This window comes from Toxotes jaculatrix, chromosome 5 (genome assembly GCF_017976425.1).
Source record: "Toxotes jaculatrix isolate fToxJac2 chromosome 5, fToxJac2.pri, whole genome shotgun sequence".
NCBI lineage: Eukaryota > Metazoa > Chordata > Actinopteri > Toxotidae > Toxotes > Toxotes jaculatrix.
The window spans coordinates 22480000-22507711 of record NC_054398.1 but is presented as its reverse complement, the minus strand read 5'-3'; the positions used below and the strand labels follow the sequence as shown (position 1 = coordinate 22507711).

The window sequence follows — 27712 nt, the reverse complement described above, 5'->3', positions numbered from 1 at the left end:
AAAACGACTGCGTGCGGGAGGTGAGGCTGAAATTTGGACAGACAAATCTGGACAGATAAGGCTGGTTAACGAAACGCGCCAAGTCTAAATAAACAAACCAGCGAATGAACGGGCTGCCTGCGTACGGTGATCAAACTCCTATTGGCAAACATAGCGCGCACGCACACACATAGCTGTGTGTGTGTGTGTGTTTTTTTTTTTTTTTTTACCACACACACACTTGAGTAGGACACCGGGCAGTGTGCGTTCCGCTGATCATCTCCGTCCCTCCCTCCAGCAGGCGGCTTGCCTGTGCTCCTGACACAGTGCTGTGAGTGGAGAGACTGCATCAAGGAGCGAGAACTGTGCGCTTGCATCGGGAGCGGTGCGCGTAGGAGTTGTGCTCTCTCTACCTGCCATTTGCATTCCTGCTTTATTCTCAACCCTCATCCTAGGACGAGTCCGGACGCACGGGGAGTCCCGTTACCGAGGGAGCATATGCGTGTGTGAGAAAGAGAGCGAGCGAGCGCGCGCGTGTGTGTGGGTTGCCCGTTTTAACTACAGCTGTCATCTTAGAACCGTGGCACTGTCGTTGTGGAGAAACTCATTGGAAATCTGCAAGAAAGGACTGGCTGTTGTCTGTTCTTCCACCCTTTTTTGAACGCTGTCTTTCAAGGCGATGGACTTGAGATAGTGCGTCTCAATTTGAGTCTTGGTGGCTGGGAGTTGCCGTCGGAGGGGAAATGCGAAAGGATGCTTGGAAGCAGTGAAGGCTACAGCAGGTGAGTATCTGGCGAAGAAAGCCATGAAAAAAAGACGGCTTCTTTTTAATGCTGATGTGTTTTCTACTGTTCTCGGTGCTCGTGCTGATGTCGCTGCAGTTTAATGTAGGCTGAGGCCAAGATTTCAGAGAGGTGGATATCCAGAATGCAGCTAAACCCGGGTCTCTCCTGGTCTACTTTGAAGAAAACATCCCTCAAATATGTGAATTCATAGTGTGCCAGTGGCGAAATCAGTTAACGGGAGAGGCTTTCCTAAAACTCCTCGGAGCTCATTTCGGTGTCAAAACAGCTAAAATATTCCTGTAAGTCTGCGATGATTAGGGCAGAATCGGTTGACAGGACAGAAAAGCAAACGGGGGACTTGAGTGTGGTTAGTCGCGTCCTCTGCAGGTAGAAATGCATCTAATCCACCCAGATTCGAAATTAATTTATAGATGTGTTATCGATGCACATTTTGACTGTATAATCTCCTTTTCTAGTCATTTCTGTGTGGATATGCGCTTGTCTGGGAGGACGAGGGCTTAAGCCATTAATCAAATTTAATTGTCCCGCGAATGTGAGTGAATGTGTGTGTGAGAATGGGGAGAGTGTGTGTGTATGTGTGTGTGTGTGTTGGGAGGGGAGGTGAATTGCAAAATGTTATCTAAATCTAGCCTTTATTTGGCCACGTATAGGCTCTGCTGAGATAACATTTCTTATTGTGGGGAAGTGTGAGGCAGTCGTGATCCTCCCCATATGCCATTTTATTCATCTGCAAAGATGGCTATCTGTTAAATGGGCAGCGTCTAAAAGCGAGCCAGGCTTCTGCTGCAGCGGAGTTGTGCATTTATTGATCCTCAGAAACGACTTGGGAATTTGTTTTCTTTTTTGTTTGTTTGTTTGTTTTGTTTTCAACGAGACAACAGTCATGGCATCTATATATAGCTTACACTGCGACCATACAGGACACAGGATGAAACTTGTGTGCTGATGGTGCCACACGCCGTCTGCTGTTTGTTATTCAAGGCACCGTTTGCAGAGAATATATGACAGTGGCCCCTGATTTATTTTTATTTTATTATTATTATTATTTTATATTTCGTCCTAGCACAGCATCTTATAATGGCACACCAAAACAGTTGCGGCAGAGTATCAGAAGACTGTGTGATGCTGTGCCTGCGGACATTCATAAAGTGCTGTAGCTCTATTGGTTATAAATAGCCGGAGGGAGCGGACAGCCAGATAGAACAGGGGCAGCCTCCCATAGATCGAGCAGCAGCAGCAGCACAGCCTCTCCAGCTTTATCTGGGCGCACAATCCAAGATGATAGATAGCTGATACACTCTGAGATACCACACAGATACTAGGGCAAGGGTGTGGCACAGGGAGCTTCCTAGGTGCATTATAGCCTTTCCTGAGTCCCATGTTTTCCATCATAGCGTTATGTGCTCCTCTTATCAAAAGATACCTTTTCTATGTTCCCTGTGTTTGGTCTCTGTGCCGTGTGTGGCACTCAGTAGTGACTTTGGAGCGACCTTATTAAATGTTTTTCCTTTATCCATCAAGGTGTCTCAACATTCCCATAGGTGTGTTAAATTTCACTTAGAGGCTTAGAATCCTGTTTTTGTGAGGCTTTGTTTTTGATCTCTTGGATGATTGGGATGCTCGACACTCAATCATGGCTGCCTTGCAACAGCTAAGAGACTGCTGAAGTGTGTGATCTGCTTTGTCCGGACTCTCTGGCTGCCTTCATTAAACAAATGTGCGGCTGCTGACCTTGGTCACCTACGAGCCGTCAATAGGATTCACCTCTTTACCCTGCGATAGGCTGCAGGACACATGTAGCAAATACCCCCACCACGCCACCACCACCGCCCCTCCATCCCACAACATTATGCTGCTGTTGACATACTATATTGAATTACAGCATGTTGATCAATGTTTGCAATAACCTAAACCTCTACATAATGTCCGATATTATACAGAGTATCAGATGTCACAGGAAAATCATACTTTGATAACAGCATTATATTTCAATGAATATATGGTATGGTTACATCTTGGCATGTCTGTAATTTAATCACATGTTAGAAGAATGGAATAGCAAGCCAATAAGTCAAGAATAAGAGTGCGTGAGTGTTTCAGTCATTTGTGAAAAAAAAAAAATCTGTTTCACCATAGATTTGTCGGCAGACTGGGGCAGAGGAGCAGTCGAGACAGAGTGGGTGGTGATGTGTGGACCATGATGTTAGTACATGATGATTGATCACAGACTTTGCCTTCTCACAACACACTAAATGACCAATAGTGTTAGTGAGCAGGCTAATGCTGGCTTATGACGTGTTAGCATGTCTCTTGGAGACACTTATCCTGGGTGTAAAGCTGACACCTACTGCATTGACAAGGTGTTTATTAGGTCCCAGTTGTGAGGCCATGATGCCTACATAATGCTACGATGACACAGTGCTGAGAGTTTTCACTCGGGATGCCAATTATGTTGTTTTCAGAAGACCCGGCTGCCATTCCACTTGATGCCACTGCCCTGATACATCGATGCCCGAGGCTGGATGGCATGTTTATAAAAGGCCTGCAGTGGGATCATAGTAGCTGTTTGATGGGAGTGGGAGGGAGGCAGTTGTTCACAAGTCACTGTTGTCCTTTGTAGGATGGTTTTTGAACCCGATAAACAGGAAGAGCAGCTACAAGGGCTGGCGAAAAGTCATCAGTCTTTTCTGGTTTTTCTTTCACAGTTTCAGCAGTGCAATCCCTTTGAACAGCTCTATAATGTTATCAACAAATATTTATTTCATTTGTCCCCCCTTTGCCCGAACTCAATATAACTTCTGAAACAACGTGTGATTGTTTCTTATAACGTAGCAGAAAAAAGATGAGATTTTGTTCTTTGCAGCAGTGCACATGCTAGAAGGGTTTTTCATTTATTGCTCTCACAGTGGTACAGCTTAATGGTTTGTAGGCCTCTGGGTGACCAAAACTCAAAAAGCTTATGTTCTAGGCTCCAAACAAATCGTGCTGCTTCAACAAAACTCAGTTAAATATCTATTAATTTATTCTGCGTTCCAACAGTAAATGATGCATGTATAAACACACATTTGGTCATGCAACTGATGTGTTCCCCTCTACATTACCTTCATCAGAGTGATAGTGGCTTTCACTTTGTCATTTCTGAAATCACATTTGTGGAACTGTTGATTGCATTGGCCTTAATCTTGTGATGCAGGACACATTAACGTAATTATTGCATACACTAATCCAGAATTTACATAAAATTGGTAACCCTGTATTTATCACATCAATGATACTGGCGACAAAGCAGTAAACACATTTATAACATCTATATGAAAAGTCGGTTCCTTGTAGCCAAAGCAATTTGATGTAATGAACTGCCACAGAAAGTACCCACATCCTATTGTGACCTAGCTTTTATTTTATTTATTTCAAGGGCTCTTTCTAATCCTAATCAAAAGAAGCAATGCAAAAAGAAAATAAGGAAAGAAGAAAACATCTTAAAGTACCAATTATGATTAGCACTATGTTTGAATTTGAATTAATACTTTAAGTGAAATGTCATTGCACAGTGGAGCCTTGTTAGAGGCATGTCAGAGGCATGTCTAAATGCCATGCATTCACATTAGCCTGTAGGGTCCATTCACCTTTAAAGGATTCACGTTAGAAAAGCTCATACAAGTGCAGCTAATTCTGATCTGCTTCACAGTGTTGTGAAAAATGTCTTTAGAGAATTTCTGCACAGGTGCTTTGGGAGGCTGATTTCACCTTTTATGCCTGTGTAAAAAATCAAGCTATCCTCAAAGACAAGCTGGATTAACATGTTTTGCAATGGCAACAGCCAGCGAAAAGAAATGCTTGGCTAGAGTAAGGTTAAGGTGCTGTACCACCACAGGTCTTGACCCTTTTCAATATATAAGTTTAGCTTCCATATAGATTTGATTCTAATAATGCTTGACCACTGCTAGCATTTTGATGATCCCTTGAATTCACATACCTTCAAATTTTAATAGTCTTATATTGTAAACCATTTACATTAAGCAGATGCAAACTCCTAATCACGGTCAGGCTTGAAATAACATCCTGCCATAAACGACTTGGAGTCCCTTAGAGGATGCATCATTAAAAAAGGCATTGATGGCCGACAAGGTTAGGGGTCAAGGGTTGGGGAGGTGTTATTGTGCTTACTAAGGCTCCTCACCAACCCCCTGGAGAGGACATTTGTATTCACCACATAGGGACTAATCAATGCTTATGCTGGCGCCCCTGTTGCCAGGCAGACTTAAACTTAGACATCCATCTTTTAGATGATTGTGTGAATTAAACGTATGTCACTCAGTATATCAGCAGTGCTGCTAGTGGTCTGTAAATTGCATCGACTCAGGCAGTCAATGGCTCAGACTGCCAGCTTCAGATGGAAGGTCGGAGCTAAAACACCTGAATAGTTGCTGAAGTAAGCCTCACCAGGCTCGAATGCTCTCTTTAATTTCTCTTGTTTAATGCTGATAACCATATACATATGGTATTTATTGTACAGTAAATGATTTGTGGGCGTGTGCTTAAATGACAAATAACAAATGACAATAACAAATTAAAGGAAAAACCAACATAAATTGTCTTGTATGGTTTGGAATTGATTCTGCAAGTCTCTGAAACGCTGGTGGATGTTATGATGATGGTGGTGTAGAGCGCCGTTCAACACATTGGTCCAAAATCACCAATCAAGTGAGTTGAGATCTGGTGGATGTGAAGACCATAGCATATGATTCACATCATTTTCATACTCGTCAAACTATCCAGTGACCCCTCATGCCCTGTGGATGGGGACATCATCCTGTTTTTCCACTCATTTTTGGGGTTTTTCCTTTAATTTGTCACCCGTCTGTATATAAGCTAGACACAAAAAGGGAGCGAAATGGGACGTTTTTTGGGTGTGATTTCCACATCCATTGTTATTTCTGATGCTTTCCATTTCTTTCCATCCGTAGACAATGAATATTATTGTCTCATTTGATATCCGCGCATGCATTTATAACTAGAGTCTGAACAAATTGTTTTGCAGTGGTGATGATTAGTATTATGCAGCAAAATTACAAAACGTTGCATCTGTTCTACTGAAAGCATCCATTCAAACAGTGCTATTCAGTGGCGACCGGAAACACAATAGTGGGACAACAGCAGCTCCACTTACACAGCCACACTTGAATGGAGCATATGATATTTTCCATAAGTGGGAGCAAGATTTGTGTTTGTGCCCCACTTCCCTCATGTAATGGCTGTTAAAACACCCTGTTGAGATCCAGAGTTGTCTGAGTTTGGTGTTTAGGTACAGTATTAGCACTCTTGACCCTTTCTTCTCTGTCTAGTGGGCTGACCGAGGATCTACTTAGAGCTGGAGTTACATCTGATCTGCTACAGGTCTCCTCTCATTTCAAAGTTTCAGTAACTTATAACATATTAATTACTCAATTGTTTTTTAATTTCTTCTGGGTCAGGTTTTTGAGCTGTACCTGCTGAGGGTTGAGCTAACCAACGTGCAAACCAGCAGTCACTTGCATTATTTACACTGAATAAATTCATTTTCAGTATGTCTGAACATGTCTCTGAACTTGTTTTGTTGCTGTTGCTATTTCACAGCACTCAAAAAGTGCTATTAACAGCCACTAATCCCATTAGAGTTCATTAAGAACATGGACACCCCTGTTCAAGTACTGCCACAGTATGGAAAGGCTACCCTCTGTGATACTTGGATTAAAGAGTTCTCTGATAATTCAAATATTTTAATGTGCTTCAAGCCCATTATCCCTTCCTTTCGTCAGATCAGTGAAGTTGTTTTTAATCCTTTGACAGTCTGTTCCCATTCATCATGTGATTCAAGACAACAGGGGCATTGCTTTGAGGTATAAAGGGGCAGAGGCTTTTAGTTCCCTGAAAGCTCACTTTCTCCATCTCTGCGGTGCTCTTCCTCGAGCTTGCTCTCTCTGTTTAACTTTGCTAAAAGCTCTTTCTCGCTCCCTGTCTGTCTGTCTTTCTCCCTCCCTCACGCTGGCTTTCTTTCCCCCACTCTCTGTGAAAGGAATGACAGAACAATGTAACAAAGAACTGCTAATACTGTTGATGGAGGAGAGTGAAAGTGCAGGGTGGAAACAAGAGGTCAGATTTCAGGTTATCGACCAGACCGGGTGGCATGAGGGAGATGTTAGTTTGCTAGACATGAAGAAGCAGCAATAATCCCACCAACAGTTAGACCTGAAACAGAGCTATCTCACATCTTGTAGAAATGCTAGAACTTGTGCTGTTTCACTGAATGTGTTTATATACACATGAATAATCGCATTATAATCAGCATAATCTACTTTTGAATTTAAGTGCCATATTCTTTTTATATTCTGGGATAAGTCTATATCTTGGAAATGAAATACTCGGTTATGCCAGCTGGGATGTGCCTTTTCTCTGGCATACTCTGGCATGTAAACACCATATCCTGTCTATTTTTGAATGTGACACACAATGCAGGAGCAGTTGCCATTTTGTCACGTGAATTCCTGTTAAGTCTAAAACATGTACACAATGAATAAATGCTGCAAACACTGAGAAATCCAGAATGAATCAACACTCCAACTAATAACTATTTTAATTACTGATTTTTTTCATCATTTGCTCAACAAGACTTTTAAAAATAATGACAAATCCCCATCACAAGTTTCCAGAGCCAAAGTAATGTGTTAAAATTGCTTATTTAGTCTGACCAGCAGCCAAGAACCCAAAGTGTTCAATTTATAATGATGTGTAAACAAGCAAGAAAAGCAAGCAGCTCTTTAAACTTATGAATCCATATTCAGCAAATCTATATATACATTTTTACTAATAAATGGCTAAAAGATGAATCATTGATTGAAAGTGCAATCAATTTTCAACCATTCGGCAGCACCATGAATCATTTAACTTAAATAAACATGATATAACATGTTGATCCACTGAGGAGGTACTTCTGCTGAAATACAGTACTATATGGGCCAAGTCAAAATATCTTGTCTGGTTTCTTTTTTATGTAGTAACATTATTATTAAGGTGTTAATGATACAGATGTTAATACAGATGTTTAAGATGTTAATGTATCTTTAGTTTTTCGACAAGGATTACGAGGCCAGCATATTAAACACCCTAATAATGTCAATTTTATAGAGCATGCTGAAGTGCTGTGGTGGTTATTTGATAGACTTGATTTGAAATATGTGGTTAATTTGATGGAACTTTGCATGACAGCATGAAATGCAGCCTCCTCTCTAAGTTGAGCTACGCAGTATAGGCGGGTTTGATTACAGAGAGGGACAAGATGGAGATTCTTGTTTAGTCAATGTGTTTCAGCTTTCATTCAAGAAAAGAGAACGCTTCATTCAAAGACAGGAGGAGCAGAATTACAGATAGAAGGCTTTGAGATTAATGTATGCCAAACCTATATGTACATCATGGTCCTCTTGGATTACTTTTTTCATCTGGTCTAAAAGCAAAGTATAGCTCCGACTTTATGAGTTTGTCAAGTTGAAGCTGAAGATCGATTGCTTATGTATTACCTCTGGACAGACATATTTTTAACTTCGTCTACTGCCAGTCACATTCTCCAAATCTGAGGGGGATGAGCGAGGGCAGTTTAACCGGTGAAATGGTGGCAGTAGTGGTATCCTGTGGGTGGGTGGGGAGGGTTTCACTGATGAAAGAGCCAGTCAGCGATCAAAGGCGAGAAAATGAAATGGCATTTGACCTTGTTGGACGCTGGCGAGTGACGTGCGGCCACAGAAGTGCAAAGTAGTTTGGGAACCTGTGGGAATTGAGGGGGGAAAGAGATCAGGTCTGCAGAGTGGTGATGTGGGGCGAGAGTATGGTCCAGGCAATTTAACCCTTCCATCTCAGAACTGATTTAGCAAGGGACTCTGCTCAAAGGTGTAAAGGTGGGCAAAAGTTATTACGATGACAAAATGAGTCAATCTCAAGTAAAAAAAAAACATGATCTTGTAGTGAAATGTGGTATAATTCTCACTCTGCATTAAATTCTTGTTTATGATGTGAAGTAATAGGCTCTGTAAATTAGTGAAGCTGGTCTTATGCCCCAAAAAGCCTCAGGAGAAATCCGTCCATAATACGATCCCTTCTCACTCTGATCCTGGACCAGTGGCAGATATGCAAATGTCAAATAAATAATTCAGCTCTTCTGCATTTCTTTGTGCTTGCACCTGCCATGTTGGCAATAATGAGTAAAACAGCAGAAACAAAAATACATACTGTCTCTTCTATTTACCATTTCTCGTTCATCAGCCTCAGATGTCAAACTTTAGAACAGAAACAGTATGGTCCAATCCTTTTTATCATGTGCTTTGTGCTTAATATTATATTGTACATAACACTATTTAAGTCTGCCTTATTAAAGTCTGCCTCTGCACTTAATTCGATCAAAAATGTTTTTGATTGTTATTCTGCAACATGTCTGAAAATGGGCAAAAGAGTTTCCCACAGTCCTTGTTGTTGTCCAACATTTTGTTTTGGACAAAAGTCTAAACAGAATCTGCATCCAGATTATGGAATTTTTGCTTGTCAAATATCTGAAACAATTATTCAATTATTAAAATTGTTGTTGATTGATTTTTATGTTGAACAACTAATCGATTGACCTATCGCTTTAATTTAAACTTCTGCAGTACAGCTGGTTATTGCCCTGAAGCACAAACGTTCTGTTTAGTTTCACAAGATAGGTCTCAGGTAGAATGGTGTCTGTTAATCCACCATTCTTGTTATTTCATCCCGAGGCGAACTCTATAAGAAGTCTAGAAAGATGTTTCCGCGGAGTTAGCAGTCTTTCAGCATTGCCGGCTTAGGTTTCCTCTGTAAATGTCATACAAGTTACATCACAACAAGGCTAACATGACAAGACTACTAAGATGAAATTCTAAAATGTGTGTCCACAAGCATATCATCTGCCTGTCAGCATGCGTCAACAAAGCACTGCTCTTTGCGGAGAAAGGAAAAAGACAGTCATTCTCATTAATTAAGGCCCAAGTGGCAGAGCAAATCTCACTTCCTGGCTCTGCAGATTGACACTGGATGGGCTGTGATACTCAGAATTCATTCCGAATCTGATGAGGTTTTTCTAGTGTTAAGAGATATTAATTCACACATCCTGTACGTAAGCTTATTCAACATGTACCGTTTTAAATCTGTTTTAGCAGAACTGCTTTAAGGATCCAAAGCTGAAAAGAATAAAGTTCTAATGCCTTTTTCTGTTATGTCTTTTAAGGGGTGCACAAGTGTTGACAGGGGATTTGCAGTGTCTTTGTCAACCCTAAAGCCATCTGGTAACACTATACAGGGTCACCTTGTCATTGATCTATGAGTAGCATGTGAAATACCTAGATTGTCTTTCTAAAAGTGCGATTCTGCTCCCTCTAGTACCCCTAGGATTAGCAGAGCTAGTGAGATGTGATTCTCTTCTTTTCACTATCTTTATGACCTCCTCTCATATTACGGGGAACCAAAGACAGGGAATGGGAGGATACAAGGACAGCTTAGACAAGTAATTTTGCCTTTAATTGCTCGAACCTCCCTTGAGTGCTGTTGCTTAAGTACTCTAAAAACTGTTGTTGTTTTCCTCCACATAATCTTTGATTATATGAAGGTCAGCATTTTTCTCTAAGCTTCTTATGAGAGAATTTGGAGCAGGTGGATTGCTCAGAGAGATGAGACAATGCTCCCCTACTGGAGTTGAGAGTGAGAGTGAACTGCTCCTTTTCTTGATCCACTGCTGTTTGCTAACTGTCTCCCAAGCCCATCTCGGCCATCTTATATACAGTAGTCTTTGTTTTTTTGTTCTGCTTAGCCCTCATTTCCCAGTCTGTATCAATAGCGTCATTATGTGGGGTTTTATCTGGCTAATTAAGGCTTCATCTTTCTGGGCGATCTCTCAGAGGACATGGATTAAGCTTCCCTATCTCTGCACTGGAGCCACGGTGGGGTCGGCCAGGCCTGCTCCACTCTCTGTAGCTTGTGGAGAGAAAAAAAAGCATCGACACGTTAAGGTTGTTTTGGTGAAATGATACTTTGAAAAGGAGAACAATATAAATATTGCATGTTGAATGCAGGAATTAAAGGATTTATTGATGAGCTGTGGTATAAGTTCTGGAAAAATCTATATTATTCCTCAGTTTGGGTAAAACTCCCAGCCCTGCATCCTCAAAATATCCGGAATTGTTTTTGCTTTTGATTGATTTATGCTGTCTGTGCAAGTCTTGCTGAAGGTTATATATCAGTTACTGTGTGTAACAAATCCCACTATAACCTAAATACTGTAAATTATTTTCACTGCTGGTATGTGTCAATGTCCAGCCTAATTTCAGCAGAAAGCCGTTTAAATCGATAGCCTAGCAGACCGTGGCCTTTGGACAATTCATTTACAATCAGCTTGCACGCCTCAGACACCATTTCGTTTGCATATACAATCAGGTGATTCATTTTAGTTGGTGTAGGGATCCTGAGTCACTGTTTGCCAGTGCAAGAATAGCACTGTATGAATTTCAAATACCTTGTTGTTCTGGGTCCACTCTCATTATATTTTAGTACTGAAAGTTGACAGATGAAAGTCTGGGTCAGCACTCATTAAAACAACAGCCAGAATGCCCTAGCCATCTAAACAGAGGGTGAACGGGAAGACCTTAGTGATGCAGAGCTGTCACTAATTATTTGAAAGGTTAAATCTTCCTTTTGACTTTTCTCACATTGCTGTGGAGAGAGAGAAATGAAAAAAAAAACACCTTTTGTTTTCTTACAGCACAGAAACACAATCTGCCTCAGAGCTTTGGCTGGCTCTGGTTTTTGATAAAGCACTGATGAGACAGTGGTTTTGTCTGAGCCCGTGCCATTGGAGGAGATAAATCCAAAATGAGTAAACTGAAGTGACTTTCCTCGGGCAGTTTTATACAGGAGTCTGTACATTTGAGAGCCATAAATCAGGAACTGTGTGTGGGTGTGAGTGTTGGGTGGGTGGTGGAGAAGGGTCACCTTCATGGATGTCCTACAAAAGCAAGTATTTGAAAGAAAAAAAATTAACCCTCTTTTCAAAAATTTGAAAAATGACCCAAGGTTGAGGCAAGGAAGTTGTTCTATTGCTTATTTAATTTTTTTTTTTGATACATGTGAAAACACGATAGCGGCGAGATGTGAAATGGTATACAAAGAGAAGGGAGGAAAGCCTTGGGAGACGGATGGCACGACTGTTGCTTTAATCCGTTCAATGCCACAGAATTTTTGCTTGAATAGAAATAACTGTTGCAGTTCACGACTACATTATTAGACATCCTTGCAAGTGTTATTGAACATTTACTCTCTTAGTCATAAAGGGGAAATTAAAAAATAAGATTTAGATTTAGAAATAAGATTATTAAGATTTAAAAATTTTTTTAAACCAAGTTGCATGAATGCAAGATATTAGGTCCAGACTGACACTGGATTTTTGAGGTCAGTAACAATAATGCTATTTAAGATAGTAATGTCCACAAAAATGTGTCCACATGTCCACATTTCTTTCTTTTACATAAACACAAACATGTCTTTTATAATGATCTTTTGAACTAGATATATACTGAGAATTTTGAATGTATAAAATTACCTCAAACTAATTATCTAAAACATATCTTTGGCATTCCTGCACTGACCTTTCTGATTGATATTTACAAGAATACTGATATATTTGTGATAAGCATAAAAGATCAGATAATTCACTTTTTTTGTTGGATTTGTTTCCTGTCCTCTACCTGTTGAACAGTAAGTATGGATAGACAAACTTTAAATCAGATGGCAATATCTTCTTCATTTGTCCTTTTCAACCTGACAAACATTTCTTTGTAATTACTTCCAGTACGTAAATATTGACACACGGTAATGAATGTTAAAAACAATCCCTGCATTTTTGGAGATCCCAGTTGCTGGTGTTTTGTCTATAAATCTATGCTGTTCTCCTCTACAGTGAGCTATACAGCAGTATCCTCTAGTGTCCGATCCCAGTGCATCAGTGTGGCATTTTTCTGTATTGGGGTCACCTCTCTATCAACTAATTACAGCTCATTTCCCTTTAAAGGCCTCACTGTGAGCTGCAGGGCCAGCTAAGCAAAACGGACGTTTTCTTCAACACGCTGGGAGGAAAGCCTTTAGATGCCAGTCACAATTAAAGTCAATATGGCCCTGAGCTGCTGCACACTGTGCCCATCACATTTCCTAGCAGCTGATAAGATATAGCCTAAATTATTCATTATGAAATGTAGGCTTGTTTCCATGTTGACCCCCTTAATTGAGGAAGCAGAGTAGCTTGCGGTGTATTCACAGCTATGTAAGCTACATTCTATAGACGCCTATAGAGGAGTTGATATAGTGGTTGTTCCTAAAGCCATCATAAGAGAACCCCCCCCCCCCCCCCCCCCCCGCCGCACACACACACACACTCAGGGCAAATGCCAAATCCACTCACTTCATCTAAGGGAAAAATGTATTCACTCACAAATTGAGTGAGAAGAGTAATATGTTCAGCCCCCCCCCCCGCTCACAAAATGTTCATTTATCCTCCCTCCACCCTTGAATTAATTTGTGGACATATTCTGTGGGGTTCTCATGCTGAATTTTACAATTTTAACGTCTTCACCTTTCAAAAAACGGTTCTCCCCCCATAGCACTACTTGAGGACTGTTTTGATTTGCATAAGTACTGTCATTCTTAAATTAAATCTGACACTATGTCTCGGCGTATGCTTATGTGCAATGGAAGAGGTAAGGGCTTGATTTAGCTGTATAATATTAACTCATCACTCATGAATGATTAATTCTGAGTAAAAATGTGGATTATTTAAATAAGTTTGGATGCACTGGCAGGATCTGTGAGTGAGCTGACAGGGACTTTGTTCCAAATTTTATATGTCCTTCAGCCTGGGGTTGTGAACTTAAATTCCTGAATTTCTGTCTTTAATGCCATGCATAAAAACATGTAGATAGTAATCACATTCAAAACAAAGCATTTAATGTGAGTATTATAAGAAGAAAAAAAAAGAAGCAGTCGAATGAGTGGAATTTCAGGTTGCTACTGGATCTCTTCTTTGAAATGAAGTTTGGTTTGATTCTCTTGCAGTTGCCTTTCAATGAAAATTGGATTTAAAATTGTGCAAAAAAAAAAAGCTGCCTCGTGTAGGTGAAGAAAAGATGGATGATTACATAAGTAAATATTTTCATGGCTGCTCATCAAAGCAGCGATGGGGGAACCTGTTTATTTGCCTAAGCTCCTTTGCTTTTTGCACAATAGCCTGTGAATTCATTACAATAATAATGTTGAGACGTCAGTGTTTCATCCTAATCAGAAGCTTGTGGCTGCATGATGCCACAGAAGGAAGTGGTTTCTTAATTTCAGATGAAAAGACATTGAATAACACAATTTTAGTTCACAAAATACTAATGTGTGTCTCCAGTGCAAACAATCGCAGCATCTTTCTCTTCATTTACTATCAAAGCAGTTTTGAAGAATGAAAAGTATTTTGGGCTATTTTCTGTAAAGTTTTAACACTGCTGCAGGGACTATTTTGTGTACTGAAGATCTAAAGCAAAGCTTGAGTACCATGAACAATTAATTTGAAATAACCTTTAATAAGCTCCTGTCTACTACAAAGTTAATCTGAGCAACTGAACTTTGTTTGCAGCAAGATTGGGTGTTAAATATGTGCACACATTCTCTATGCTTAAGCACAGCCATACACCAACATAGTGTGAAAAAAGTTCCAGGATAAGGGTCACTTGATTATCAGACTCTGTTGTTAACATGATATAAAGAGCCAAAGGGTAATGGAAAAAGAAAATGTGAGTTGGGCTACAAACGGTGAATATTTTTTTACAAACAATGAATCTATTGAGCATATTCCAGTCCATTTGGGTTTGTTTAGTCTCATGCTCATGAGAGCCCGTGGTGACATCTTCAAATAGCTTTTTTTTTTTTTTTTGTCCGACCAAACATCCAAAACCCAAAGATATTTAACTTTAATGATAGAAAACAGAGGAATGCAGCAAATCAGCATATTTAAGAATCTAGAACAAGCTACTGTTTGACATTTTTTGCTTGATAAAGTCAGTTTGAATATTAATAATTTATCAAACTTCCAAATATACTCTGTGGATCGACTAATGGATTGTCACAAGAGTCTTTAAGCGTCTCTGGCCTGATGGTTCTTTTACCCATTTTAAGCCATTTTTATAGTCTGTAATACAAAGGTTGTGATCTGAAAACTCTGAAAAATAGCATGACAAGAACTGCTGACTGAAAAAAAAGGGATATTCTCTTTGGCCTTTTGCTTGAAACAGACTTTCTAAAAGCACCTCATGGGGCCTTGTTAGTGCTGGCCCCTCAATCTTCCAAACTAAACAAACTAGAACAGGCCAGGTTCATCCCACGCACTAAAACATTCATCCAAGATCAGTATCCGGCATAAAATATAAAGCCTCTTGACCTTCATCGGTTATTGTCTCTCCTACAGTTATTGTCATGGCTGCAGCGTTTTCCGTTTTGCCAGTGTAGCAGCAAGCGGTGCTCCAGAGCACTGGAGGTTGGCATCTCCTGCAGTGTTTGGAGAGGAGTCCATGTGTAACCGTGTGCCCCTGTGACATAATCGCCTCAAGTCTTGAAAGCTCTGTCAGCAAGTTGTCCCCAACCTGAAAGATCAAGCCTCAGAGTAGGGAGGGGGGGCACAGCATTATGGGAAAAAGCAATACACAGACAAACAGAAATTTTATAACAGCATCGGTGCGTGTGTGTGTGTGTGTGTGTGTGTGTGTGTGTGTGTGTGTGTGTGTGTGTGTGTGTGTGTGTGTGTGTGTGTGTGTGTGGAATGGCCCTCCATCCTCTGAAGCATTTTCTCTTGGCCTTAGGGAAAATAAAGGAAAGGGGAAAATTCCAGCACCTCTCTCTCTGGGGGAGCTCAACCTTTCCCAGTGCAGCTGTTCTGCTTAGTTACTTTCTGCTCCCAACACTCCAAATGTACTGCTATAATAAATACATCTGATTTTACCCCACTCAGTAGATGGTAGGTGTGTTTGGACTAATGGGTTAAAAGTGGCAACCTGAAGTATTTGCACTTTATAAACTACGTATTAGTATTTCATTTTTAAAATTTGGTATGGACATTCATGCTCCCCTGAGAGTGAACTGTAATAACTTTGGTGATGCTCTGACTTTTCATTTAGCGCCACCATCAGGTCAAATTTGAGTTTGACCTGACCAGATACCTGCAAAAGTATGGACTTTCCCATGAGCCTCAGCTTCTGGGAACTTATTTTAACTTATAAAGAATTAGTATTTGATGAATGGGTTTTAGTTTACTTGCTTGTACAGGCACCAGAACTTTACTTTTGATGATAAAATGCTAAACAGGCTTCAAAAAATATAAATGGACAGCAGAAAGTGAGCTTAACATGAGTGAAAGCCAGTGGCAGAACAACTTGGTCCAATTTTGTTGCACTTCAGAGGCGCTTTGAAGAAATTTGATATATTTAAGTAGAGATTGAATTTCTTGCTTATAGAACTTGGAGATACATTTCTATAAAACTGATGTTGTGATTTTGGGGATTAATACAGCTTACATGTTGTCTTACAGGCCACATTACAGTCAAGTGATATTATTATGAGCTTACTTAACTGTTGTGTCTGAGGCAAATAAACAGTGAATTTTCAAACCTGTGAAGCTCTCAGATCCAAAATGCTAATGAGTTTTTCTTGGACACTACATCGCCCACACCTAGTTTAAGTGAAATATTATAATGGTTTTTCTCTAAACGAGATAAATATTAGATAACAGATATTATTCATATAAATTTACTGAGTAAGACATACGGTCCTCATTTTGTCAGCATCACACAACTTTCTGTGGCTTTTTTTAAAAAGTAATTGTCAAACCACAGACAGCATTAACACTGTCAGAACTTGGATGTCAATTGAATCTGGTTTTCATTAAGAAATGAGATTTGAATTTTTTGTTATACCGCTAAATACAACTATTGGCAGGCATCTTTTTAAATTTTTAGATGTTGTAAAAGTACGCGTAGGTTCTCATTAGTGGGTGCCGATCGGGGTCCTTCAAAAAGCCTGGATCCACTTTATTAAAGTCTGACATTTTGGAGGCTGTTCTTCTTTGAAAACACATCTCCTTAAGAATGAAGAATTAATGGTGATTGTCCGAACAGAGCTGGAGAGACGAGGCTAATGAGCTTAATAACGATGGAACATCATTATTAAGCTAAGGACACACATTCCTTCTCTCACACGTTACATCCAGCCACATCTATGGAAGAAATCTTGCCCAAATTATAAGCCTGGGTGAACCTGGGCATAATGAAACATAATTTTCAGAGTTTTAAGAACCACTGAACCTTTGATGATAAACAGTAATAACAACAATATTTTTTATTGACTGCTTTCTCTACCACCCACACCACTCAATAAGGTGAGAGCAGAGGGTCAACAGCGCATACAGCTGTCTAAAGGCTAAAGGACTTCAAAATGGATGGATAAGAGCATTTCTGGACAAACAATATCACCTCTGAATCAGAAAATGTAACATTTACACAAGAAAACTTATGTCACCTTACCCTTTTTAACCAGCTCTGACAAGACCAGTATTAAGGTAGATCCAAAGAAAATTAATAAATATCTGTACATAGATATATCGATATGGCTAGACCTAATGCAGTCTGTCTAGTAAGATCTACTGGTAGTAGCCTTGTAGTACAGCCTACCTACACAAAGGTTATAGTCTTCAGTCTTTAGTCTGTGGTGGTACTGAATTATATTGCATTAATATTACAACCTTTTATTATTATAACCTTTAATTAAGAGATCTTTTTTTGCCAGAGAGAAAGAAAAACAAATATGGCCATATACGGAGAAGAGTTCAAAATATTTTGTCTACCCCATTTATATCAATGATGGGAGCCTAAATATTACAAATACCTCTGATTTTTTCCTGCTCTCCACGTAGGCATACTGAAAATAAAAAAAACTGCTGATGCTTTCCTAGTGGCTCTGAATATGATATTTCCTTACTGAATATATTTGTCCCTTTGTGACATCAGTAAGCAGAGCACCTGCATAGAGACAGTAACTGACCCCTTTTGGAGGTGAAGTTCAGGAGCGACATGTCGACAGGTTTCGTGGTAGAGTTTCTTCAGGACAACAGCTGGCCACTGTTGGAATTCTGCACCTTGTAGCACCAACCAGCTTCTTCGCCTGGATTAGGGCTTTGCCGTCCATCTGTCGGGCGTTGGCTTACATTTAAGCCCTGCCATTTCACAGACCCTGCCCCAGCCAGCAATCCCAACAGGCAGCTTAGCTTCTCAGTGACACAAGGGTAACCTCTCTCTTGAAATTCAGCTAGGCGACATTATAGCGGTGTGAAAGTGAGCTTACTGGGGGAGCTAAAGGTCAGACAGACTCCTGGTTAAAATGGATTCAGCCAAAGTATGGCTGTCAATATTCATGTTCTGTAGTATAATGCGAAGCTGCTACTTTCTGTAGAGAACTGAACCAAAAAGCATTTTAAGGAGCAGTTTAATCAATATTTAACTCATAATCTCAGCAGCCTTTTTTTCCTCATCATACACAACTGAAGTGCTTAATTTTCAAATGATGAAATATTATAGTATTATGGTGTTGGTAGAAAATTAATACTGGAAAAAAGGTATTCTGGCCCTTATGAATTTGTTACATCTATTAGAAAGGAGACTGTAGACAGGGGCATCTGCTTACTTCTAAAAATTCTTTCAAATTCTCCTACGATAGACTATTAAAGTCATGCAAATAGTACAGTAAATAAAATTCAGCAGCTGAGTCCATCCATTCAGGATTAGCCTGACATCTGACTAAGCAGTTTGTGGAGGAATGGGCTTTAAAGGCTTTTAACACTTTGTGCTACAGATAACGTCAGCATCATCTCAAGGATTTCCCAGAAGCTTACAGGTATTTAACTCTGGTATTTAACAAGGCTCAGGAGTGATGTCTTGTGACAGGTAAACTAAAGCTTTGGGCGACGGTTAAGTCCTAACAATACCCTTCACCACCTATGTCTGATAGTGCTTATTGTGGAGAATTTAATGATGATAGACAGCTTCATTCAGATGCATGGAGCAAGATTTAGGGGAGTGATAGTGTATTGTTAGTGAAAGCTACATGTGGATAGAAAGCAGTCAATAACCTACAGCATGTGGGTGTGTCAGACCTGTTAAACACTGAACCAATAGGTTTAAATAAGGTTAGTCAAAAGATTAGTGATCCTTCTAGAAGAACAACCACCAGCTTGTAATGGAGAATTACAAGCACGTCTCTTCCTTGACACGAACGCTCAAAACTGAACGACTTTCCGATAAACTTGACTTGATGACAACAGCATGGACAAGAGGTAATTTATCCGTGTGACCAGTTAACCCTCACATAGTTATACTAAAGGGACAGTAAAAATCTTACTCATCATCTGTTTAATTATGATTAAACAGATGACATCCAATGGCTACTCTTATGCCACTCTATTGTAAAAGGGGCACAAGGCACCATCTACTTCCAGATATGAAGAAACATCATCAGGATCCTAGTGGACGCCATCATAAAGGCATTAATCTCACCATTCATTGATCTAGTTATTACTGGTCTTGGACCAGTGGGTCCTCATTTATTGAGCACCGTTGTCTTACTTCTCCTCAACCACATTCATTTCTTTTAGAATCACGCCCCCTCTCACTTCACCTCAATTAATGTAATTCTCTGGGAGCTCACTGGAGTGCTGATTGGAATGAAGAACTGCATTCAGACTACATGCCTGTGAGGGAATGATAACACCAGATCATTAACAAAACAGAGCTGCAAATGTTTACCCGTGGATGGCATTCTTCATCTTAATGTGTCTCTGTCTGTACTTGTTTTTCCTGCATATTTGCTGCCGAAGCCATGTGCAAGAAATGTGGAAGCAGCTCTGTCATAAAAGGAGGAAGGAATGATTATCAGAGCTGAAGTAATATTTTCTCTTTATAATTGATCTTAGAAATAGTCAGATGTATTATGATTGATCAACACTGTGACGACTCATTGACATGTCTAACTGGACCCCAGTTAGATATGTAACCTGCTGAAGTTGCAGTCGAAGAGCTTTACCAACCAGGGATTATGAGTTGATCGTTTTCCTGATTGGGTTTCAGTGTCACTGGTAATAAAGTTGGACATAATAGTATCTCACTGACTGATATCCAATATGTGATAGCCACATGATAGAGGGTGACAGATGTAATTGAGCTTGTGATAAGGCCTCTCCTTCTTCTTAGGTGTCTTAGCATGCCATACAAAGCCCCACACTACTCCATCTCACAGCGCTCAGCACTGACTTGATCAATGTGGGCTAAGGAGTAAGAATGATAAAGTATTGCTGGAGGCAGCAAGGAGCACAGCAGGCTCTGGCGCAGATCTCTGATCACAGAAGCACCATCATCTCTGCCTGTTTTGAAATCACTTGGTTTCACTTGATTACAGATGGTATCATCAATTCCCCAATCTGAACTTTGACCTTCAAAGGAATAAAATGAAATTGAATGAAGTAAATCTAACCCATAAACCCCCCCTTTTTCGACAAGCCTGATGTCCAGTTGTCTATTGGTCGAGGGGGAAAAGTTATTAGTGGTGACCACAATGGTAGTAACATGTCACCCCATAATTAACTGTCAACCGTAATATCACAGATTTCATCCTCTTCCCTACAGTCTCAATCTGCCACATGTAATATGCTGCATGAAATCAGCTGAAGCACAAAAGGGCACGTTATCCTTTCTTCACAACCCTTCTGTGAATCAGGAAGCACAACCATGTGACCAGTTCGTAATCGACCTGAAAGACAAATTTAAAGCAAGAGATGAAAGTGCACTCCGCTGGCAGAATTCTATGTACTGTGACAACAGCCAGGAGTCCCCCAGAGACATGTCTTAAGAGGAGTGCAAATTAGATGTGAAGGATTTTGTTTCAGTATTTTCGTTTTTCTTTTTTGCACGTCAGCATGTCAGTAAAAAAACAATCAAACCCCATTTGCTTGTATGTTGGAAATAACATCCTTTAAGTCATAATTAAATACTATAGCATCTCTGTTTAAGTCCATCTGTATTTCAGTATCGTTGTCTGCACAGCATACCAATAATGATGCTTCCATGTTCATTTTAACACTAGAATTGAACAGGTTCCATTATGGTTTTTCACATTTAACTGGAGGGTCTGTTTTGATAAACTCAATTGTTAATTGCATTGTTAGTGGTAGGGGTGGAGACATACTTACAGATGGTATTGAAATTAAATACGGTTTGTTTTTTTGCTCTTAAACCCTGTATTTATCTCTCTGTATCCAATTCCCCTGTGGTGTGTGGTCTATATTTTATCATAAAAGATTGCGTGAGCTGAGAGTCAGCCGCGGCACATACATCACACTTGCCACCATCCGTCTTTGATTGCATCCTCCTGCTACTGCTACTCCACCCCCTACTGTTTTTCTAACTCGCACAGCAAATTCAGGCTGGAAGTACGAAAGAAAAGAGAAGGGTTGAAAAAAAGACTTCATGGTACCAGAACAAACCACAGATGTGCTCAGCAGATGTGTCCGTGACACAGCATGAATTGAATAATTCCACTTGAAGCTGCGCCCCTTCACTTCATATCAGGGTGATAGCATTGACTGATTGATTATCTGCAAGGTGTGCAGTTAAGATGGTGTTCAGCGTGCCATAGCAGACACAATGAGGGTGCAGTGCAAGATGTATGTAGATTACTAGAATTATTTGTCCTTTGATTTTCTAGCTAGAATCAGTTCACTTCCCCTTCTATACACAAATAGGTCTGATAGAGTGATGTACATTCACAACAGCTGCTTGCATTAGAAAAACCTTTTGAAGCTTTATACAGAAAAGTGAAAAATGCAGAGTTAAGAACTGTCAGCACTCTCAATTATGCAAACACATACCTTATTCCTTGGAACCGCCCGTCTCTATTCATCTTGTGTCTGGGTCATGAATATTGCAGCAAGATTCATATTCTATGTTCTGTTAGAAACTGTGTCACATGAGAGTGGCGTCCTTTTAGCTCTTATTATTGCTGAACTAACCGGCAGAGACTTCTGTCCTCCACAGCCACGACATGTGATGTGAAATTGCTGAATTTAGCAGAAAACTAATGAAATTTTGTGAAATGTTGGGTGGTCAAAATCATCTGCGTGACAGTTGTTTGATTTCATTCTTTAACAAAATCTTTTGTCTTGTCTTTGTGTCTCTCCAGGTAACCGATAAGATGGTGGCCGGGGAAGCGACTGGGCACAGCTACCTGGTGGCTTGCTGGCAGCCCATTCTGATCCTGATGCTGGGCACTGTGCTGTCTGGTTCCACCACAGGCTGTCCATCCCGCTGTGAGTGCAATGTTCAAGAGCGCTCTGTAATGTGCCACCGCAAGAAGCTCATGACAGTTCCCGAGGGCATTCCTGCGGAAACAAGACTGCTGGACCTCAGCAAGAACCGAATTAGAACCATCAACCCAGACGAGTTTGCCAGCTTCCCCAACCTCGAACACCTGGAGCTCAGTGAAAACACGATCTCCACCATTGAACCTGGAGCGTTCAACAACCTTTACGGCTTGCGGACATTGGGGCTGCGTAGCAACAAGCTTAAGCTGATTCAGCTCGGTGTCTTTACAGGCCTAAGCAATCTCACGCAGCTGGACATAAGTGAGAACAAGATTGTCATCCTGCTGGACTACATGTTCCAGGATTTGTACAGCCTCCGGTCTTTAGAGGTGGGTGATAACGACCTGGTTTTCATCTCCCATCGGGCTTTTCATGGCCTAAGTAGCCTTGAGCACCTGAGTCTTGAGAAGTGCAACTTGTCCTCTGTACCAACAGAGGCTTTTACCCACCTCCACAGTTTGATCACTCTCAGGCTGCGCCACCTCAATATCAATGTGGTACGGGATTATTCCTTTAAACGGCTCTATCGGCTGAAAGTGTTGGAAATAGCCAATTGGCCATATTTGGATACGATGACCCCAAATTGCTTGTATGGATTAAATCTCACCTCCCTGACCATTGCAAATGCCAACCTGACCACAATTCCTTATGTAGCCCTGCGGCACTTGGTTTATTTGCGCTTTCTTAATCTTTCATACAACCCTATCCATACCATTGAGGGGAATAAGCTCCATGATCTTCTGCGTCTGCAGGAATTTCATCTGGTGGGAGGCAGACTGGCAATGATAGAGCCCTACTCTTTCCGTGGTCTAAACTACCTGAAGATTCTAAATGTGTCTGGGAACTCTCTTAGCACTTTAGAGGAGTCTGCTTTCCATTCTGTTGGCAACCTGGAAACCCTTGCCTTGTATGATAATCCCCTGGCCTGTGACTGCCGACTGTTATGGGTTTTCAGACGACGCTGGCGACTGAACTTCAACAGGCAGCAGCCCACCTGTGCCTCTCCCGAGTTTGTCCAAGGCAAAGAATTCAAAGATTTCCCGGACGTTCTGCAGCCTAACTACTTCACGTGTCGCAAGTCTAGGATTAGAGATCGCAAACCCCAGCAGAAGTTTGTTGATGAGGGAGCCATTGTTCATTTTGCTTGCCAAGCAGATGGTGATCCTGCTCCAGTGATAATGTGGCTATCCCCGCAGAAAAAGTTCATCACCACCAAGACAATTGGAAGGCTCTCTGTGTTGCCAGACGGTACCCTTGAGGTGCGTTATGCCCAGATACAAGACAATGGCACATATGTGTGTATAGCTAGCAACGCAGGCGGAAATGACACCTCTCTTGCTCACCTGCACATTCATAGCTACTCGCCTGACTGGCCACACCAGCCCAACAAGACTTTTGCCTTCATCTCCAACCAACCCACAGAAACTGGTGCTAACAGCACAAAAGCCAATGTCCCGTTCCCATTTGACATAAAGACGTTGATCATTGCGACCACGATGGGCTTCATCTCTTTTCTCGGCGTCGTCTTGTTTTGCCTGGTACTGCTCTTCCTTTGGAGCAGAGGTAAAGGGAACACTAAGCACAACATTGAGATCGAGTATGTGCCACGCAAATCGGACGCTGGCATGAGCAGCAGCACAGTGGATGCTCCTCGCAAGTTTAACATGAAAATGATTTAACAGAGCTGTGGAATTTATTCATTTTGAACTTAAAAATAAGACAAATGGAAAAGAAGACATTTTCTTTCCTCTCTTACAAACCTGTGGATCCTGGTCTGTTAACATAGAGTAATATGTTTTTTCCTGACTGAAGGACTAGAGAGGAGGGGAGTGTCTTTCACAAGTGAGAGGGAATGAAAGCTCATCCAGTGCTACCGGGCATTGGTGGTTTCTACATGGCCTGTGGGGGCATTAATTGAAAGTCAGATTTGTCATAAGCAGTTCATATTCCTGTGGATTTATACTGGGAAAAATATATCAGAAAAGAAAAACACTTCAAACAGCCAGAAGGCGAGGGGCAGATCATATTTTGGCCATTGCTGTTTTTTGTCTGTTGTTTTTTTTTTTTATTTCCAGGGTTAGATGTCAAGTCATGAATGAGATTCAAATGGGTTGATGAGCACATTTAGACAACCTGGATGCATTTCTAACATCATCATTACTGTACATCAGTGTTACAATTGTGAATGCTATGTGCTACATAGGGTCTTTTTCCTTTCCTACAGTGATGATTGTTCTGTGATCCATCAAATGTACATCTGTGTCACTATACTCAATAAGCTTTGTTGAAATTGTATGCCCCAGCAGTTAGCACAAATACAGAACTTAGTATGATACAGTGATAATTAAGTGAAATTCCAAACCATTGGTGATATGTAAAACTTAATTTGAATGTCACAACAACTGATTTGTAGCCAGAAAGCAGAACTGATGGAACTGTAAAACAGTTTACACTGGTCGTCATGTGACCTGAAAAACTGAATGATACACAAAAATAAGTGCTCTGAAAATTTGTTGATTCGGTGACATAGGGACACATCAGTGCAGCTTTTACTTCTGATACCAATTTTCAGTACTGCACTCTAAAAATCTGCCAAAAGTATGTAAGAATAATTGCTTTGTTAGCAAGGTAAATGTGACAATATTTAGTTTTGAAAAGTAGAAAAAAAAATCCAGTTGTTAAATGTGTCTATTGATGTAGGACTTTAGTATTGAGGAAATAATCTGATATAGCCCAGTATCTTATATCAGCGTCGCTCATTCCTAATTTTCACATGTAACCCAGACAGTAGACACACGGATTTAAGGCATGATACAGGATGAAATGTGCAGATGCAGATGCAGCATCTATCCCACGGTTCAGACATCACACTCAGTGGTTGGCATCGGTTCCCTGATACTATAAAAGCTTAGCCCTAACCTTTTAAATTGCATTTCAAAAAATGATTATGTAATGGTATTATTTTGTGCTCAACATGATTGTGAGGAAAGAAAAGTTGTGGTGCTCACGTTTTTTGATACAATGTGCTCCTCAAGCTGTAGAATATTTCTTTCACTGTGGGTTTTTTTTCTTGATTGTTTTATAAATTCAGTGATTTACTTATACGCCCCCCCCAAACCGCCCCCAAACCCCCATCAAAGCCATGGAAATATTACCTACCAGGATCATTTACAGGTTTGCTATTCCCCAGAAATGTGCATTGTTTGTCAGGGGAAAAAGAACTGCCGCATATTATGCTCCCACTTGGCCCTGCATATAAAATCTGAGGCTACAGCCTTACCTTTCAAGTACACACTGTGGACAGCTGGGCTTTGCAAACGTGTGTTAGGATAAAGGCTAAGTCATTTATGATGGATGACATTACAGACAACGACACAGTAATGGGCTGGAAGTATGGACTGAATATGCAGATGGTTGGAGTGACACAGATGGTTTCACCCATGGAGCAATCTGAAGCAGCTTTGGTGTAATCCGTTTTGCATACAGGAAAAAAAAAAAACCTCCCTCTTGCTGATTATGAATGCTCTCTTCGTTCAAAGTGTGGCTACTGTACCTAGCCTTTTTTGGCCCCGAGTGATCCCGGGATTCTGTCTTTTATTTCTGTTATTCCTTTTTTTTTTTTTTTGACCCTGGACTATATTGACCATGTAGTCCAAGCCAACTTTTTACAAAAAAAAAAGATACTAAAAAAGAAATCTATGGAAAATACATTCAAATTGTTCTGTGCAATAAAGGTAATATGCAGATTTTTTTTTTTTAATTAACAAAATTTTGTTGATGTTGAATTGTTGAGAATATGGTATGTTGTATTAAACAATCTATGGACTTTTTTAAACACATTATGGTCCTATCTTGATTTTAAAGGTGTGGTTAGTAAGGATGTTTGGATAACGTTCGCTCTGTGCCAATGACACAATTACTTTTCCAGGTGCTGGGATTTCTGGCTGTGAAAACTCTTAGTTGCCGTTATTGTAAAACTGTGACTTTATTACTAACTTCACATACCACCCACTGTAAGCCGCCAGAGTCTTGTTGCTCTTCTTATTTTTCTTCTTCATTAATACAGATTTATAAAAGTGAAATGTAGCGTAATATCCCTTTAGTACTTTGCTATCCAAGCAAGCTCAAGTCTGGCTGAACATTTAGGTGTAATATTCGTGTATCAGTGACCAAATGAGCAATGTAATGTTTGATTCCTTTGATTGAATTCCTCATTAAATGATGATGCAGGCTGCAAGGTAATTTAACATCATATGTTTAGGCACTAATTACTTGTTTACAGGGCAATTGGTAGTCCACTTGTTCACTCGCCTGGCCTCTTAACATTAATTAACCACCATTAGTAAAGGATCACAGACATTATGATATGTATTGGGAATATTATTAATTTACCCAGCACATTTATAATGTTAAAGATTCAATGTTCGTAAAGTAATTAGTGAATGAACTTCAAAATGAAACAAAATTAGTAGCTGTTTTACATTCAATAACCTTTTTATTTTGGGATGTCTCTTAGCGAAACATGAGCAAATTAGGTTATCCTTTGAAGGTTATTGGAAATGACCAGGGATACGACTAGGACAGCCTAGTTTCATAAAACATGGTGCTGCTCTGCATTAAGTTTGGATCTCTGTCCCATTCCTTTTTATTTCACATCCTTGCTGCCTTGGTGAGGACTCCACGGGGACTTTTGGCGTTCTTTTTCCCCCTCAAGCTGTATCAAAGCATGCTCATTTATCTTCTCACTTGAAAACAGACAAGCAGAATAGAAGAGCAGAGAAGCTATTCTTGAGGCCTCAGAGCCCATGGGAGTAATGGAGACATCCATTGTTTTCGTTCCTCAGATATTAGATCTGTGCTTAAAATTCTAGGTCAGGAACAGGTTGATGGATTCTGACACCGCGCGACGAGTCGCCTCTCCTCAACTGAGCATGAAAACACAGACACACCTCTGGGTGTTCCTCGCACTCATCCAAATCCATATGCCTAACAACATCTGGGAAACACTCGATGAGAGCAAACCAAAGTGTGAATTTGCTGTTGGTAGCGCCTCTGTCACACAGCAGAAGATTCAGATTACTAAAATAAAAAGCAAATCACTTGAGATTCATGTTTAGATGTTAAATCTCTTCATGGCAAGTCGGCTGTTTCTCATATCCATATCAAAGGCAGCAATTTAAGCCTTTGTTTGAGTCTGTGTAGTATGGTGTCTTTCCATACTATACCTACTGTATGCCAATTCATCTATGTTACACACTGTCAGTCAAACCCTGCATATTTCACATTCCAACTTTTCACATTCAAACTTGTTAAATCTCAAGCTAATCCTAATACTTAACTAATGGAATAAGCATAAGTGGACTGTAAATCAAGAGCACTTCTCAATGTATTTGAAATGCCATACAGCTAA

The 27712-nt window shown here is 40.3% G+C and overlaps 1 protein-coding gene across 1 annotated transcript; it reads left to right on the top strand.

Annotated features, from left to right (window-relative positions):
- Nucleotides 1–700: 700 nt before the first annotated feature.
- Nucleotides 701–24359, top strand: lingo1a (leucine rich repeat and Ig domain containing 1a). Its single transcript, XM_041038364.1, has 2 exons — nucleotides 701–761; nucleotides 22122–24359. Exon 2 carries the CDS (start codon nucleotides 22134–22136, stop codon nucleotides 23979–23981), a length of 1848 nt encoding a protein of 615 aa, XP_040894298.1. The 5' UTR covers nucleotides 701–761; nucleotides 22122–22133; the 3' UTR covers nucleotides 23982–24359.
- The last annotated feature ends 3353 nt before the right edge of the window (nucleotides 24360–27712 follow it).